This window comes from Camelus ferus, chromosome 35 (assembly GCF_009834535.1).
Source record: "Camelus ferus isolate YT-003-E chromosome 35, BCGSAC_Cfer_1.0, whole genome shotgun sequence".
Taxonomy (NCBI): Eukaryota; Metazoa; Chordata; class Mammalia; order Artiodactyla; family Camelidae; genus Camelus; species Camelus ferus.
This window is the reverse complement of record NC_045730.1, coordinates 16,556,612-16,571,133: the sequence shown is the minus strand read 5'-3', so window position 1 is coordinate 16,571,133 and position 14,522 is coordinate 16,556,612. Positions and strand designations below refer to the sequence as shown.

Sequence of the window (14,522 nt, the reverse complement as noted above, 5' to 3'; positions counted from 1 at the left end):
TAAATAAGGGAACTTGTTGCCCTGTAAATCCATGAATACTGGACCCTCTTTTAGTCTTTCTCTCTTTGAATAGAAGGCATATTGGGTTGAAAAAGAAATCCTTTCATGATATCAGTGCCCCAGTGCCACTGCTCTACAGCAGAGGCAGACCTGCATCACGGATGCTTGAATTAATATTTCCCGAAGCCTGCCTGCCCTCTGCATCCTCTGTAATGGAGACACCATGTCTCTGTTGGTCCTAAAGAGTGTTCACTCTTCAATGAAGTTCTCTTTTGAAGACAACATTCAATTAACAAGAGATTTTTTTTTTCATTCAAATGTGACATTTCCGAGGGCTTACACTCATTAATTTCTTTCTTTCTCAGAAGGAACCCAAAGCCAGATTTGGGTCTTCATCTGGACAAGATCAGTTCTGGGGACTTCTGAGCTCGTGGTTAGTACAAGTGTGACTCATAAACCAGCAGTTTGGTTATCAGGTGGGGGCTGGTAGAGAGGCAGAAGCTCAGAACCTGCCCCTGACCCTGCATCTTAACAAACCCCAGGTCATTCAGATATGCTTTTGAATTTGAGAATCCCTGCTGCTCTAGGCTCTTCTATATGCTAGGTCCCTGAAAATTCCATGCTGGGGGTTCTCAGGGCACTGAGATGGCATTTGGTAGATTATCATATTTCATCACTAGCTATTGGCAACACCTGGAAAAGCCCATTTAGGCAAAGATCCTTATGTCTTTCAGCAATATACCAAAAAGACTTCATAAATAGCATTTTGTACAAATTATCCAAAACATGGCGTGGGGTCTATTAATGATTTTGGTTGGGTTGTGCTACCTACATAAACCTATGTATGGTTTACATAGGTAAACCATATGCAAAAAGTAATACTGAAATAGGCTAAATGAATGACAGGTTACCATGAGCAATAAAACTGGGAGAAATTTAAGTTTTCTAGGAGGGATATTTTAAGTTACGTCTGGCATTTTAACTCTAAAACTAAAAGATCTGATCAATTGTCACTGAAGTAACATAATTACTTCCCCCCAACTTTTTTTTTTTTTTTTTGCAAGCCACTGTTTGTATTTTTCTCCTTACCACAAAAAATTTAACAAAGCTGCTAGTTAGACAAGGCTCCTTACCTTTATATCCTGTGGGTTGATATCAGGATTTGTTTGACATCGCAGAGGTCCCAGAGTTTGAATATGAAAAATATAAAGGAGAAATTCGTCTCGGGCAGAGAATGGCCAGCCCACCTCCAGAAGGGTATCACTGATGGTGCTTGGTCCAATATTGTGCAGCTAAAAGCGACAAATACATCATGGAATGATACAGCACAAGGCAGCAAGATGAAATTAAACTCCATATACTCTGGACACATTCTACAAAAGCATGGATTTTTGGTTCTAAGTCATCTGGACTCTGACTGTGAAAATAGGAAGACAGAGTCTCTGTAAGCGAGATGGCCTGGTACTCAGACAAGACGGTTCAACCTAAGGGCAGAGTTCTTTTGCAAAGATGACATTAACCATGTATGATCATTGTGCCATTTACCTTAAGTTTATATTAATTTAATCACAATGCTAGAAATGCCATTTTAATTAGATGCTTTCTAAACCTGGTTATTACTCTTCCTTTATGTTGAAATCTGCCTCTTTTCTGACTACCGACTTGTCTATTGCAACCATATGCAATGCAATGCACTCTCTCTCACCCTCTGGGAAAATGGTTAGCCATCACATACCAAAGATGGTCCCCGGCTCACCACAGTTCAAGTGCACATTTCAAAGCTGAGCTCCTTCTGTTTTAATCAGTGAATCTCAAGGAAAGAAAGGCCACTTTGCATAAAGAGATGAGCATTTTGAACACTACAATCCTGTACTCACAGGACACAAAACAGCTTGGGAAAAACATTGTGTATTTCAATTTATTGTGGTTTTGAAAATTCGTTTCAAAGTTAGCCAGGACCTTTTGTTCTTTTTCTCCTCCCTCTGTAGTTCCGACAATTATGATCCATAAAACAATTTATAATCAGTTTTGCGTATTAGGTGGCTCAGTTAATTCACATTCTCAAAGCAACGTGGCATCTGGTGATGACAGTATATTTTGAGATGTGAGATTGGCCTGTAAGAAATGTTCAGTGATTCCTTTTGGCATTATTGGTTATTCCCTCTAAAATTTTTTGATCGGTTTTTGCTCATATTAGAAGCAGGGCTTCCCTGAGAATGACTGAGTTTAAATGTTTTCAAACTTTAAAGTTTCCCCATTCTTAAGGACAAAATAGTGCACACAAGGTTTAATAAACTGACAGCATTTTTTTCCAGTGAGGTTCTTAATCTGAGTGACCTTGGGGACTGCTATCCTTCTGTTATCAAAAGAGCTTAAGCCAAAGCTTTGATCCAGCTTTGGACAGGGCTTCTGATTCTGGACCACAGGTTGGGTAGATAACGGGTTTTCATGTTGACACTGCACAGGAGTTGGAGCTTCTTTCCCATACATGTGAACAGCTCATCAGTTTGGAAGTGGCTTTACTGTTAACCTTACAGAGCTCTATTCATATCTCTTACAGCCTGAGATGAAAGTCACAGTCAGAATTATTACATCAGTGGCATGCATGACATAGGAAAAGGGCAGAAGGCATTAACTGAGAAGGAACCTCAAACAGAAAATGGCTTGGAACATCATTTTCACCAAAATTCCATTCTTAATCTCTTGAAGATGAACAGGAATAACTGTTCACCACTGATAGCATTTACTTTATTTAAAAAAAAGAAAAGAAAAAAAAATAACAATTACTAAATTAACCCTTTACTGTATCTTGGTTTCTAACTGTAAAACAAATTTAAAGATTTAGATAATGTGTCAACAAAGCTCTTGCCTAAACAATTTAACATTTAAGATGGGAAAAGATCATCAGGGTTTTATCATGAGAGCTGCTGGTTTGCTTCTGAAAAATCAATGGATTACTTCAAATCTCAGAATAAGATATTCATGTCTGATTTGGGTTATCTGAACAAACAGTAAAATGGTTCTTATCTAGCTACCACCCACCCATATATGCATTTTTTTTTGTATAATAGTGAATAATCTATATAATTTTCTCTGTTTGGTACTTTCTGGTTGGTGACCTTTAGTTTAAGAGGTGGGTGGGTTTTTAATGTATCTGAAAATGTAGGAAGAAGGAAAGTAAGTCTAGGGAGCCAGTCGTTTTTAGACTTAGGCTGTCCAAACGTTAAAAGAGAGTAAATGAAGAACATTTTTAAAAGAACAGTAACAAGATAAACTGTTTCTCACTCTAGAATGGCTCTCACCACTGAAAAGCAAGGGACCACACAGTGGTTACTTAACAAGACAGCCTATCACCCCCCACCCCCACAATATGATGGTGTAACAGCACAAATCTAGGCAGTATATACACAGCTTAGATCTTGGATTGGCATCTTTTAAAATGCTACGAAGAGCTTATTAGTAAAGAGCATAAGAATAAAGCCTGAACACAACTTCAACAGAGGCAACAGCTACCTCATAAATATGTTCCACCAGCGGTCCAACGCCGTCCTCTTTCCGGGGCTCCTCTTCCGGCTCCCAGTTATGAATGGGCAGAACAATCTGGGGAGGGTGGGATACTCTGAAACATGGAATGTTACGTCAGTTGCCGGTGTTGGCACGTGTGAAAAATGCTTCGCTAGTGTGGGGTACATTAACAGCAGCAGGAAAGAGTGACTGTCCATTTATTTGAATAAATATTGCCTACAAGGAAAGAAAGTATGGAAAGTTTTGTTCAGGACAATCACAAAAGGAATAGGTAGGGGTCTAAAACATCTCAGTTATTGATCTCCATCTCAGAGGTTGACTATTTTATAGCATCTCCTCTCTTGGTCACTAGGGGCAGAGCAGAGAGCATTCCTGAGCTGAAATGGATAGTTTCACCTGTACATGTATAAGTAAAGACATCTATCTATAGATCCTGTGTTAGTATAAGTGTGTGTGTGTGTGTGTGTGTGTGTGTGTGTGTGTGTGTGTGTATAGAGGATGTATAACCTGTGCTTTAAGCCATATCAAGAAATGGGCCATTTTTGTGGACGAAAATCTAGAATTCTATAACAAAATACAGTTTCTAGTTAAATATTTCAGAGTAGAAAAGTGGTCACTTGTGTATTTCTCCTTCTTAGGCTTCTTTGACTTTCTATTAACAGAGCCATACCTCTCACAGGGCCAGGACCTAATCAAGCTCTAGAGTTATGCTATAGTAGCCAAAGCACGAGAGAGGGGAGAGAGACAGAGAATGAGAGAATGGTGGAATCATGTAAATAGGATATTAACTTGATGTATAGATAGTTTTGCCTGTAATTTACATCTAAAAATGGAGAAGTTGATGAATGAAATACAGTATGTGGCATTATTCCATATTAAAAGCTGATTGCAAATCAAATCATTATTTTAATATAATCTTTAAAAGGATAATTCCCCCCAAATAATGCTTTCTAAAAGTTTTTAGGTAAAAGGTAGCTTTGAAAGAATTCGCAGACCTTCAGATACCATCAGTAGAAAACATCTCTTTTAGTGATCAGAAAGTCTTAAATGCCCCTTTGAGAGTACCTATAATTAGCACAGCCTTTTGCAACTTCAAATGTTAACCTTTCTTCTCCCTCTGGGTAATCTCTTTCAAAAGCAGAAAGCAAAGTGTATTAGGTTAAATTCTGACCCTAGGGCAAATAATTTAATTTCAGTGTGCCTCTATTTCTTCATCTGGAAAATTATGATAAAACTCTGTGTCGGACACCACAAATGATTGGAAAACATCTTAAATGCTTTTGGTCAAAGATAATTTGTCTGTGTTGTCTTCTAGGGGTGAGTGGAAGAAGTACATTTTTTAAACTGACAACACACAGAAATGTTACTAAATTGTAAAGCCCTTTGCATCCATCTGTAATAAACAACAATAAAAAGTGTAGGGCACAACCTTCTGGGATGATACTTAAAACATTCTCTGATCTTGTTATGCCACATCCCCCCTTCTGACTTGATTTGATTAAAATCAAGTGTGATTTTAAAATCACACTGGGGACGTTATGAGCCCTTCTCTTGCTCCGGACAGCAGACTCTGTCTCTGATGCATGCGACGCTTCAGCCAAACTCTGAGACGTGCAAGAACGGATGTGCCGGCAAACCTTCACCGGCCACGAGTCCGACATCAACGCCTTTGCCACTGGCTCGGATGCCGCCACCTGTAGGCTGTTCGACCTGCGCGCGGACCAGGAGCTCATGACCTACTCGCAGGACAACATCATCTGCGGGATAATGTCCGTCTCCTTCTCTAAGAGCGGCTGCCTCCTGCTCGCCGGGTACGATGACTTCAACTGCAACGTCTGGTATGCGCTCAAGGCCGACCGGGCAGGTGTCTTGGCGGGACATGACAACCGCATCAGCTGCCTGGGAGTGGACGACGACGGGATGGCCGTGGCAACGGGGTCCTGGGACAGCTTCCTCAAGATCTGGAACTGACGCCCCTGCCAGCAGCAGGAGGACGCCACGGTGACTGGAAGAGCATTCCAACCTGGAGCATCCATGATGGCGTTTCAACCCCTACTAACGTGGATGCTCTGCACTGCCCTCAGAACTTCAAAAGGGCAAGATCTCTCCCCTTCACTTACTGCTGAAACCAAGACACAATTCCCATTAAGAGAAGAAGTCTGTGCTGTAAACTAAACAAGTCGTGCATTCCCGCCGGGACCACCGTCTCTGTTTTTTCCTTTTTGTCTTGAATGAATTTAAAAGGAACTACTATAATAAAAATGTTAATCAGAAAAAAAAAAGAAAAAGAAATACACAGTCTATCATAGGGCATGGGGAAAATTCAAAAAGGATGGCCCACAAAAATCCACTATCTACCCTCTAAGACCTTTTCAAATCTGGGGAAACCATGACAAAGAATGGCTCTCTGAAAACCCCCAACTAAGTAAGTGAAACATTGTTGTTTTCAGAGTCTTTTTTTTTTTTTTTTTTTTTAGTTAGAAGGTAGCAAGTGAGGAAGAAAAAAGAATGTAAACAACAAATGAGCCTAGGAAGTACAGCCAGTGCAGAAATCTAACAACCCTTACTGGATAGTCCTCACATTAAGAGTTATTCCACTGAGACCAGCAAATAATAAGACTTGGGTACTCAGTGGTAACACTGGGCATTAGAAAGGGATTTAAGGGGAAGCAAGAAATTTGGTTTTTGATAAGTTAAAGTCTATATGCGATCAGGGAGTTCAAATCTGATGATTTGGTAGTATGGTGTCAGTTTTATTTTCATAATCCTGTTCACAAACCCTGTTAGTCCCAAATAGCAAAGTCTATCATTTATCATATGGAAGAACAATGTGTAGGTTGGCTCTCCCTGCTGTAGGCAGTGTCTGTGTAGACCATGGTTATCCCTGATTGCAGTCTCTCAATATAAATCTACTCAATCCTGATTATTTTATCAAGGACAAAATTTTATTTTCTATTTTTTAAAGAACTTTTTGGACATTAAAAAAATGAAGTATAGTCAGTTTTCAATGTGTTAGTTTCTGATGTACAGCAAAGTGATTCAGTTATACATATATGTGTGTATGTGTATATATACATTATTTTTCATATTCTTTTCCATTATAGTTTATAAAAGATATGGAATATAGTTCCTTGCATTATGCAGTAGATCTTATTTTTTATCAAAGAATTTTTTTGCTCTTCATTAGCTCAATACTTCATGTGCTGTCTCTTACAGAGAAATTTATTTCTCTATAGACATATGCTAAATTAATCCCATGTACCAAGAAATGACATGTAAATCTGCTTAAAGACAGTGTTGACATGATCTGGCTTTGAAACAAATGAAACAATTCTTGGCAACTTTTCCCCCCCCATTTGAAGAAATAAATTCATTTTAATTTGTTCTTAAAATTATAAAAACAGTAAAATTTTTTGGATAAAATATATTGGAATAAACACCACTGGCCAAAAAAAAAAATTAGAATTTTCTGAAAGGTGAATGTGGAGGGTTTTCAACATAGTAGCTGTTTGTCCCTTGAAAAATTAAATATTGGAATAAATATTTTTGCTGATTATTTGGAGGATAGAGCTTTACTTTACAAAATGGTTAAAAAGAATATTAATAGTATCTTAGAGAATAAACTGTGGTCAATTGTTGGATATTAACTTAGCAGTTTTGATCACTGGAAAAACAAATAGAAAGTTTCCTTCTGTTTTACTTGGGAAACATTGGTGTCATAAGTAATGGCAGAAATATATTTTAAAATATATATCTCTTAAAATGGATATGTGAGAATAAATATAGTTAAATTAAGCACTTAGCTGACTTGGACTAAGATTTATTTTGGAATTAAGAAACAGTTTCAATTTATGTTTGGTTAGCAAAACAAAGATAAGCTAAGCTTAAAGAAGAAGACAAAATGTCATATTCACTACTTGTAAATTTCAAAAGATATAAAAATAAGATAGTAAAAAATGGTTGTTTTCTTCTCTGACTTCTTAATATAGTGTTCTCAAGAGAGGAACAGAGGAATTAACTTAGAAATGCACAAAAATGAAACATCTAGACTAGCTCCAAATATCTCTAAATCAAACAAGTCACTTCCCGTGAGTCAACTCATGAACTAAAGAAGAAATTACTAAAGGAAACTGGGAAACATTTTGAGCTGAGTTATAATGAAAACCCAACACAGCAATGTTTTTGTATGCTGCTAAAATAGTGTAAGAGAGACATTTAGATCACGAAATGCTTATGCAAGAAAAGGAGAAAGTCTCCATTTCTACATAGATGAACCAGAAAAAGAAGAGAAAATCCAACCCAAAATGAGAATGAAGGAAATAAGTAATAATGACAAAAGCAGAAAGCAATGGAATAGAAAGCGAAAACAAGAGCAAAACAAACAAAAAGAAAAAATAGAAAGAAAAATCAATGAAACAAATAACTGGTTCTTAAAAAAAAAATCACTAAACTCTAGCCAGACTGATCAGAGAAAAATAAAAGGGAATAGTAGACACAAACTGCCATATCAGAAATGATGATGGGACATCACTAGAGGTCCTACAGACCTGAAAAGAAAAATCAGAGAAAATTTTGCCAAAACATAGATAGAAAACAAATTACTTGAAAGATAGATTACCAAAGCCCTTTTAAGTAGAAATAGGTAATATGATAGCCTTGTATTTAAGAATGAAATGGAATTATTAAAAAACTTCCTACAAAAACAAGAAGAAAAGCAAAAAACCTGCAAAAGCAAAAAACCCCAAAACTCCAGGCTCAGATAACTTCACTGGTGAATTTTACCATATATTTAAGGAAGAAATAATACCAATTCTGCACAAATTCTTCCAGAAAATAAAGCAGATGGATGAATACTTTCATTTCATTTTATGGAGCTAGCATCCCCCAACAACAAAATCAGAAGAAAAAAAATGTAAGAAAAGAAAACTACAGATCAGTATTTCTTATGAACACATACGCAAAAGTCACTAACAAAATTTTAGCAAGTTGAATCCCATAATATATAAAAAGGATAATCATCATGGCTAAGTGTGTTTCTTGCCCAGAATGCAATTTTACTTTAAAATTTGAAGACAAAAATTAATCAAGTCACCAATTTAATGCGCAAAAAAGGGAAAACATTTAATTATCTTCAGAGACACAGAAAACACATTTAACAAAACTGAATACATATTTATGTCAGAAACTTAAGAAAACGAGGGGAAAAGGGGACATCCTCAACTGAATAAAGGCATCTATAAAGCCCTCCGTGGCCAACATCAGACTTAATGGTAAAAAACTGAATGTTTTCTCCTTAAGATCAAGCCAGGGTCTAAGAACAAGACAAGAATGTCTCCATTTGCCACTTCTATTCAGTCTTGCACTGGCAGCTGTAGTCTATGCAGTAACAGAAGAAAAAGAAAGGAAAGGCGTAAGGACATAGTAAACAATGTAACTTTGCCCCCAAAGAGGACTGGCCTTTGTCCTCAGCTTCTGAGAAGTAACCTCTAAGCTCTCAAAATTTCATGCTCCACAGGAAAGAGTATCTTTGTTTTCCTGGGGTGGGTGGTGCAAAGCTTAGGTCACACTGGATATTCTAACAATATAAGTAGGGTGGGAGTTGCTCACACAGAAAGACCAACAGTGTGATTCAGGATGGGATGCTTGGTCACATCATCTCAGTCAGCCTGGAGACTAAGCTCAATTAAGTGGTCATTCAGTCAATCAGGCCTTATGGAGCCTACCCCTCCTCAAAAAAAAAAAAAAAAAAAATTGAACAAGGAGGCTTGAGTGAGTTTCTCTGGGAACAGCAAACTATTACACATCAATATCAAGAAAGTAACCTATCCTGAACCTACAAAAGAAAACAATGAAAGACCTGTGTTTGATACTTTCCCAGACTCCAATTTATGCATTTCTGCCCTGCTTGATTTTAATCTGTATCTTCTTCCTGTAATAAATTGTACCCATGAGTATAATAGCTTTCAGAGTTTGATGCATCTTTCTATATGAATTATTGAACCTGAGGGTGGATTTGGGAACTGCCCCAATCTGTAGTTGGTGTCAGAAGCAAGGGTGATCTCTTGTAGGGACTGTTTCCTCTAATTTCATAGTTGGTTAAACTTTTGAACATACAGATTAGAAAGGAATAAACACAACTGTCTTTACTCACAGATAACATGATCATTTGTTAGAAAATTCTGCTACTAAATTTGGAAGTGAGTTTACCAAGTTCTCAGGATACACTACTGCATGTCAAGATTTGTGGTGTATATATATATATATATATACATGTAGCTCGGTGGAATAGAGTTAAGAGGTACAGAAATAGACCCTCACAGGCTGACAATTGATTTTTCAACAAAGGTGCTAAGTAATTCAATGTGGAAAGGATCGTTTTTTGAACAAAGGCACAGCAACTAGATATTCATATGCAAAAAGTTAGCATTGTCCCTTACCTTATACCAAATACAGAAATTAACTTAAAACTAACTATAGATCAAAATATAAAACTGTAAAACTTGTAGAAGAAAATACAGAAGAAAATCTTGTGGCTCTGGATCAAGTGAAGATATTTTTTAGACAGGACATGAAGACCACAAACCATAGAATATTTAAAAGTTGGATTTCATCAAAATTAAAACCTTTGGCTCTTTGAACATTACTTGTTTAAAAAAAAAAAAAAAGGCCAACCATAAACTGGGAGAAAGTATTTGCAGAACACTTATCTAATAAATGATTTTCTATCCAGAATGTGTAAGGAACTTTTACACCTTGATAATAATAGGACAGACAACTCAATAATAAGTGGGCAAAATTTTTAAGACATACTTTACCAAAAAAAGGGATACTGCTGGCAAATAAGCAGTGAAGAGATGTTCAATATCACTAGTCATGAGAAAATGCTAATTAAAAGCTCAGTGAGATGCTTCTCACTGACACACTTACCAGAATGCCTAAAAACAAACAAACAAATCTCAAGCACATGCTGGCAAGCATGCAACACAGCTGAGAGTCTCATGCTTTGCTGGTGGGAATGCAAAATAGAAATGGTACAGCCACTTGGAAAAACAGTGCAGCAGTTTCTTATAAAGCTGAACATGCACTGGCCATACAACTCAGTAACTCCATTTGTGAAAACCAATGTCCTAACAAAGATCTGTATGTGAATGCCTATAACAGACTTATTATTAATGGCCCCAAACGGGAAAACAACCCAAGTTCACCAAGTCATGAGTGGATTAACAATTCATGGGGTACCCATACAGCAGAATACCTCTTAGCAAATAAAAAAAAAAATCCAGATACATGTAAGAACCTGGATTTTTCAAATGCATTATGCTAAGTGAAAGAAGCCAGACTCAAAAGGTTACATTCTGTTTGAGTATATTTATGATTTTCTGGAAATAGAGTGACAGAAAAGAGATCAAGGTTGCCAGAGCCTGGGAGAGGGGGAAGGATGGATGAAAAGGCACATGAAGAAACTATTTGGGATGAAGGAGCTGTTTTATATTGAATGTTCTTGTGGTGTCATAACTCTTCAAGCTGGACACCTAAAAAAGGGTGAGTTTTACTTTATATAATTTATACTTCAATAAACATGACTTTAAAAAAAAAAAAACCTAAACCCCATAGACTATGAGGAGATTTTTGCAATATGTGTAACTGATAAAGGATTAGTGTCTGAACTCTAGAATATGAAAGAATTCTTATGAACTAACAAGAAAAAGCCATCTTAGTAGAAATATATACCAAAGAATGAGCAGAAATTTCCCTGAATAAGAAGAATTTTAAAAAATTTAAAAAGACATAAAAAAGCTGCTTAATTGCATTTAGGAATCAAGGAACAGCCAATTAAACTTTCAGATGCTATCTCTTATCCAGCAGATTGGCTCAAAATTAAAAACTAGACCATTTTGAAAGTTTGTTAATAATGTGGAGCAATGGAGACTTTCATCCACTTCTTGTGGGGCTGGAATTTGGTATAAGTATTTTGAAAAAGTTTGGTAACTATTTAGTGAAGTTAAATAATGTATATGCTTTCATCCTAAAATCCCACCTTGAAGTGTATACCCTTCAGGCATTCTGCCACATGTGTACCAGGAGATATGTATAAGAAAGTTTATAAAAAATAATTTTCATCAAGAGTGGAATGGATAAGACTTATATAGATAAAACATACAGATGGCCAACAGGCACATAAAAGATACTCAATGTCACTAACTACCAGAGAAATGCAAAACTTCAATGAGGTATCACTTCACATTGGTTAGAATGGCCATCATTAAAAAGTCCACAAATGATAGAGAGGGTGTGGAGAAAGAGGGTCCCCTCCTACACTGTTGGTGGGAATATAAATTGGTGCACCCACTGTGAAGAACAGTATGGAGGTTCCTTAAAAAACTAAAAATAGAGTTAACATACGATCCAGCAATCTTACTCCTGGGCATATATCTGGAGGAATCTCCAGTTCAAAAAGATACATGTACCCCAGTGTTCACAGCAGCACTATTTACAATAACCAAGACATGGAAGCAGCCTAAATGTCTGTCAACAGATGACTAGATAAAGAAGATATGGGGGGTTTGTGTGTGTGTATATATATGGAATATTGGAATATATAATATGGAATATTACTCAGCCATAAAAAAGGAAATAATGCCATTTGTAGCAAAAAGAATGGACCTAGAGATTATCACATTAAGTGACGTTAATCAGAGAAAGACAAATACCATATGATAACACTTATATGTGGAATTTAAAGAAATGACACAAATGAACATATTTACAAAACAGGGTAAGACTCATAGACATAGAAGACAAACTTATGGTTACCAAAGGGAAGGAGTGGGGAGGGATAAATTAGGAGTTTGTGATTAACATACACATACTCCTGTATATTAAATAGATAAACAATAAGGTCCTACTGTATAGAATAGGGAACTATATTCAATAGCTTGTGACAACCTGTAATAAGAGAGAATATGGAAAAGAATACATATATATGTATAACTGAATTACTATGCTGTACACCAGAAACTAATACAACATTGTAAATCAACTATACTTCAAAAAAAAAACCAGAGTAGAATTGATAAATAAGTTATGGTATAGCTTTGCAATGTTATATTCTTCTGCAGTTAAAATGAATGAACTATAGGCACATGCATAAAGTGAATGAAAGTCAAAAATACTCATTTAAATTAAAAAAAATCACAGAAGCATACACACAATTTGTGTAGATGAGGCTGTGTCTCATAGGCTGAACTGCATGATCATTTTATAGCTATGCACCTGGAGACAAGTTCCCTCTTTACATTCTAGCTCCCCACTTCCTAGCTGTGTAGCCTTCAACTCCTTGTACCCAAATTCCCTCACGTGTACAGCAAGGATGCTAGTATACATTAAGATGTGCTAACATGCTGGGGTGGCACATGAAAGTATCAATAAATGTTAAGTATTATTATTATTCCTTAACCAACTAGGTGGAATCTCAGTGGTGCCAGGATGGCAGGCAGGACCTCCCCACTCCCCTACCTCACACTGCCATTTTGAGCCCAGCAGGGCAGCGGGAAGAGAACACATAATGACAAGGGCTCCAAGTGCAGAAATCTACAGTTGCCATTATGGAATAGTGTGAACCACTCAAGACCTATGGAAAAGAAAAGGGAACTGGGATTTCTGGACTATTCAGCCTAGATGACATTTGTAGCCAAGTCCTTGATTGTTCTGATGAAATGAGAATTATAATAAAATCAGTAAGTCCACACTTGTTGCAAAGTAAGAAGTACATGCAGTTCATTTCTGATTTATTTCCCCGCTCCAGGCACTGATTTCCCAGATGGTGTTTATTCCAGCCTTTTACTTGACCACTTTCTTCCTGTCTCTCCATTGATTGCTTATTGGCAACTTCTTCAAAGAACAAGACAGAAGGAAAAAAGACACAAAGTGTAGATGCCATCAACCTTCATATCTAAGAGTTAGCCATTTCTTCAACTCCAGATGTGGTATGGTGAGGCTGAATTTTCATTATGCCAAAATAATTACTGGGGAATTGAGACTTCAAGGCAATCACGTGGTTGGCTGTTTTATTGGGCTCTTATAGTTTGACTACTGAACTATCAGTTTGGGGAATCACGTGATCTCTTGTCCTGATGGCCTTACAGTTATATATCATACAGGGCTTACTCTATTTTACAATGGAAAGCTAATTGTGGGTTAAAAAGAATGAAAATGTATAACCAAAGGGAGTAGTGATCTCTAATGTAGTAGGAAAATTTCATATAGTTTTTATTAGTATTTTATCATAACTTGTATACAGAAAGCTAATATTATAGTGTAGCTACTACAATGCCTTGTTTAGTACTTACCCTCTTATTTCTACTTGAGCTACAGCGGTGATGTTGATCTGCAGACTCACAAAATTGCTGTCTGGGTTGTCCTTGTTGGAACTAAAACAGTAACACATAATTTAAACATATTTTATCAGACATGTTATTATGATAGTTGATCATATAAAACCTTCTATATATATCACAGGAGCAACATGCATTACGAGCATGATCATTCAGAAAACAAAGGCATATCCAGCCTACAAAATCATAACAATTATGCATGGAAATGCTAAGATCCTCTATGATCAAAAGTAATGTAATAACTTTCCATGAGGAGACACCTTATCTGAAAACATAACATTTCTAGAGAAGCCAGCATTTCTTTGTTTCAAGGGCTAAGCCCAAAAGGCAGTGAACTGAGTTCATATTCCAGCTTCTACCTGGGACACATTCCTTAACTTCTCTGTGCATCATACTTAGTGTCCATCAAATGGGAAAGGACAGCACAGTCGACTCCTGATTTCCCATGCTAATAGAAGGAAAATGGGCATGAATGATCCAAGAGCAGCACCTAACGGAAAAAGCATTCGACTCTGGAATGCATCATACCATACATTGTTTTGGCAGCAAATTTATCTTCCTTCCTTATGGTTTATTTCTTAAGTAATATTAAAAGAAGTGCAC

The 14,522-nt window shown here is 36.8% G+C and overlaps 1 protein-coding gene and 1 pseudogene across 1 annotated transcript in view; one reads left to right on the top strand and one right to left on the bottom strand.

The window, feature by feature from the left end:
* Positions 1-14,522, bottom strand: part of ITGA8 (integrin subunit alpha 8) — a 172,404-nt gene that overhangs the window by 33,010 nt on the left and 124,872 nt on the right. Inside the window, 3 exon segments of the mRNA XM_032474106.1 lie at positions 1,134-1,292; positions 3,514-3,619; positions 13,875-13,955. Of these exon segments, the coding sequence (XP_032329997.1) occupies positions 1,134-1,292; positions 3,514-3,619; positions 13,875-13,955 (346 nt within the window).
* Positions 4,652-13,460, top strand: LOC102516502 (annotated as a pseudogene).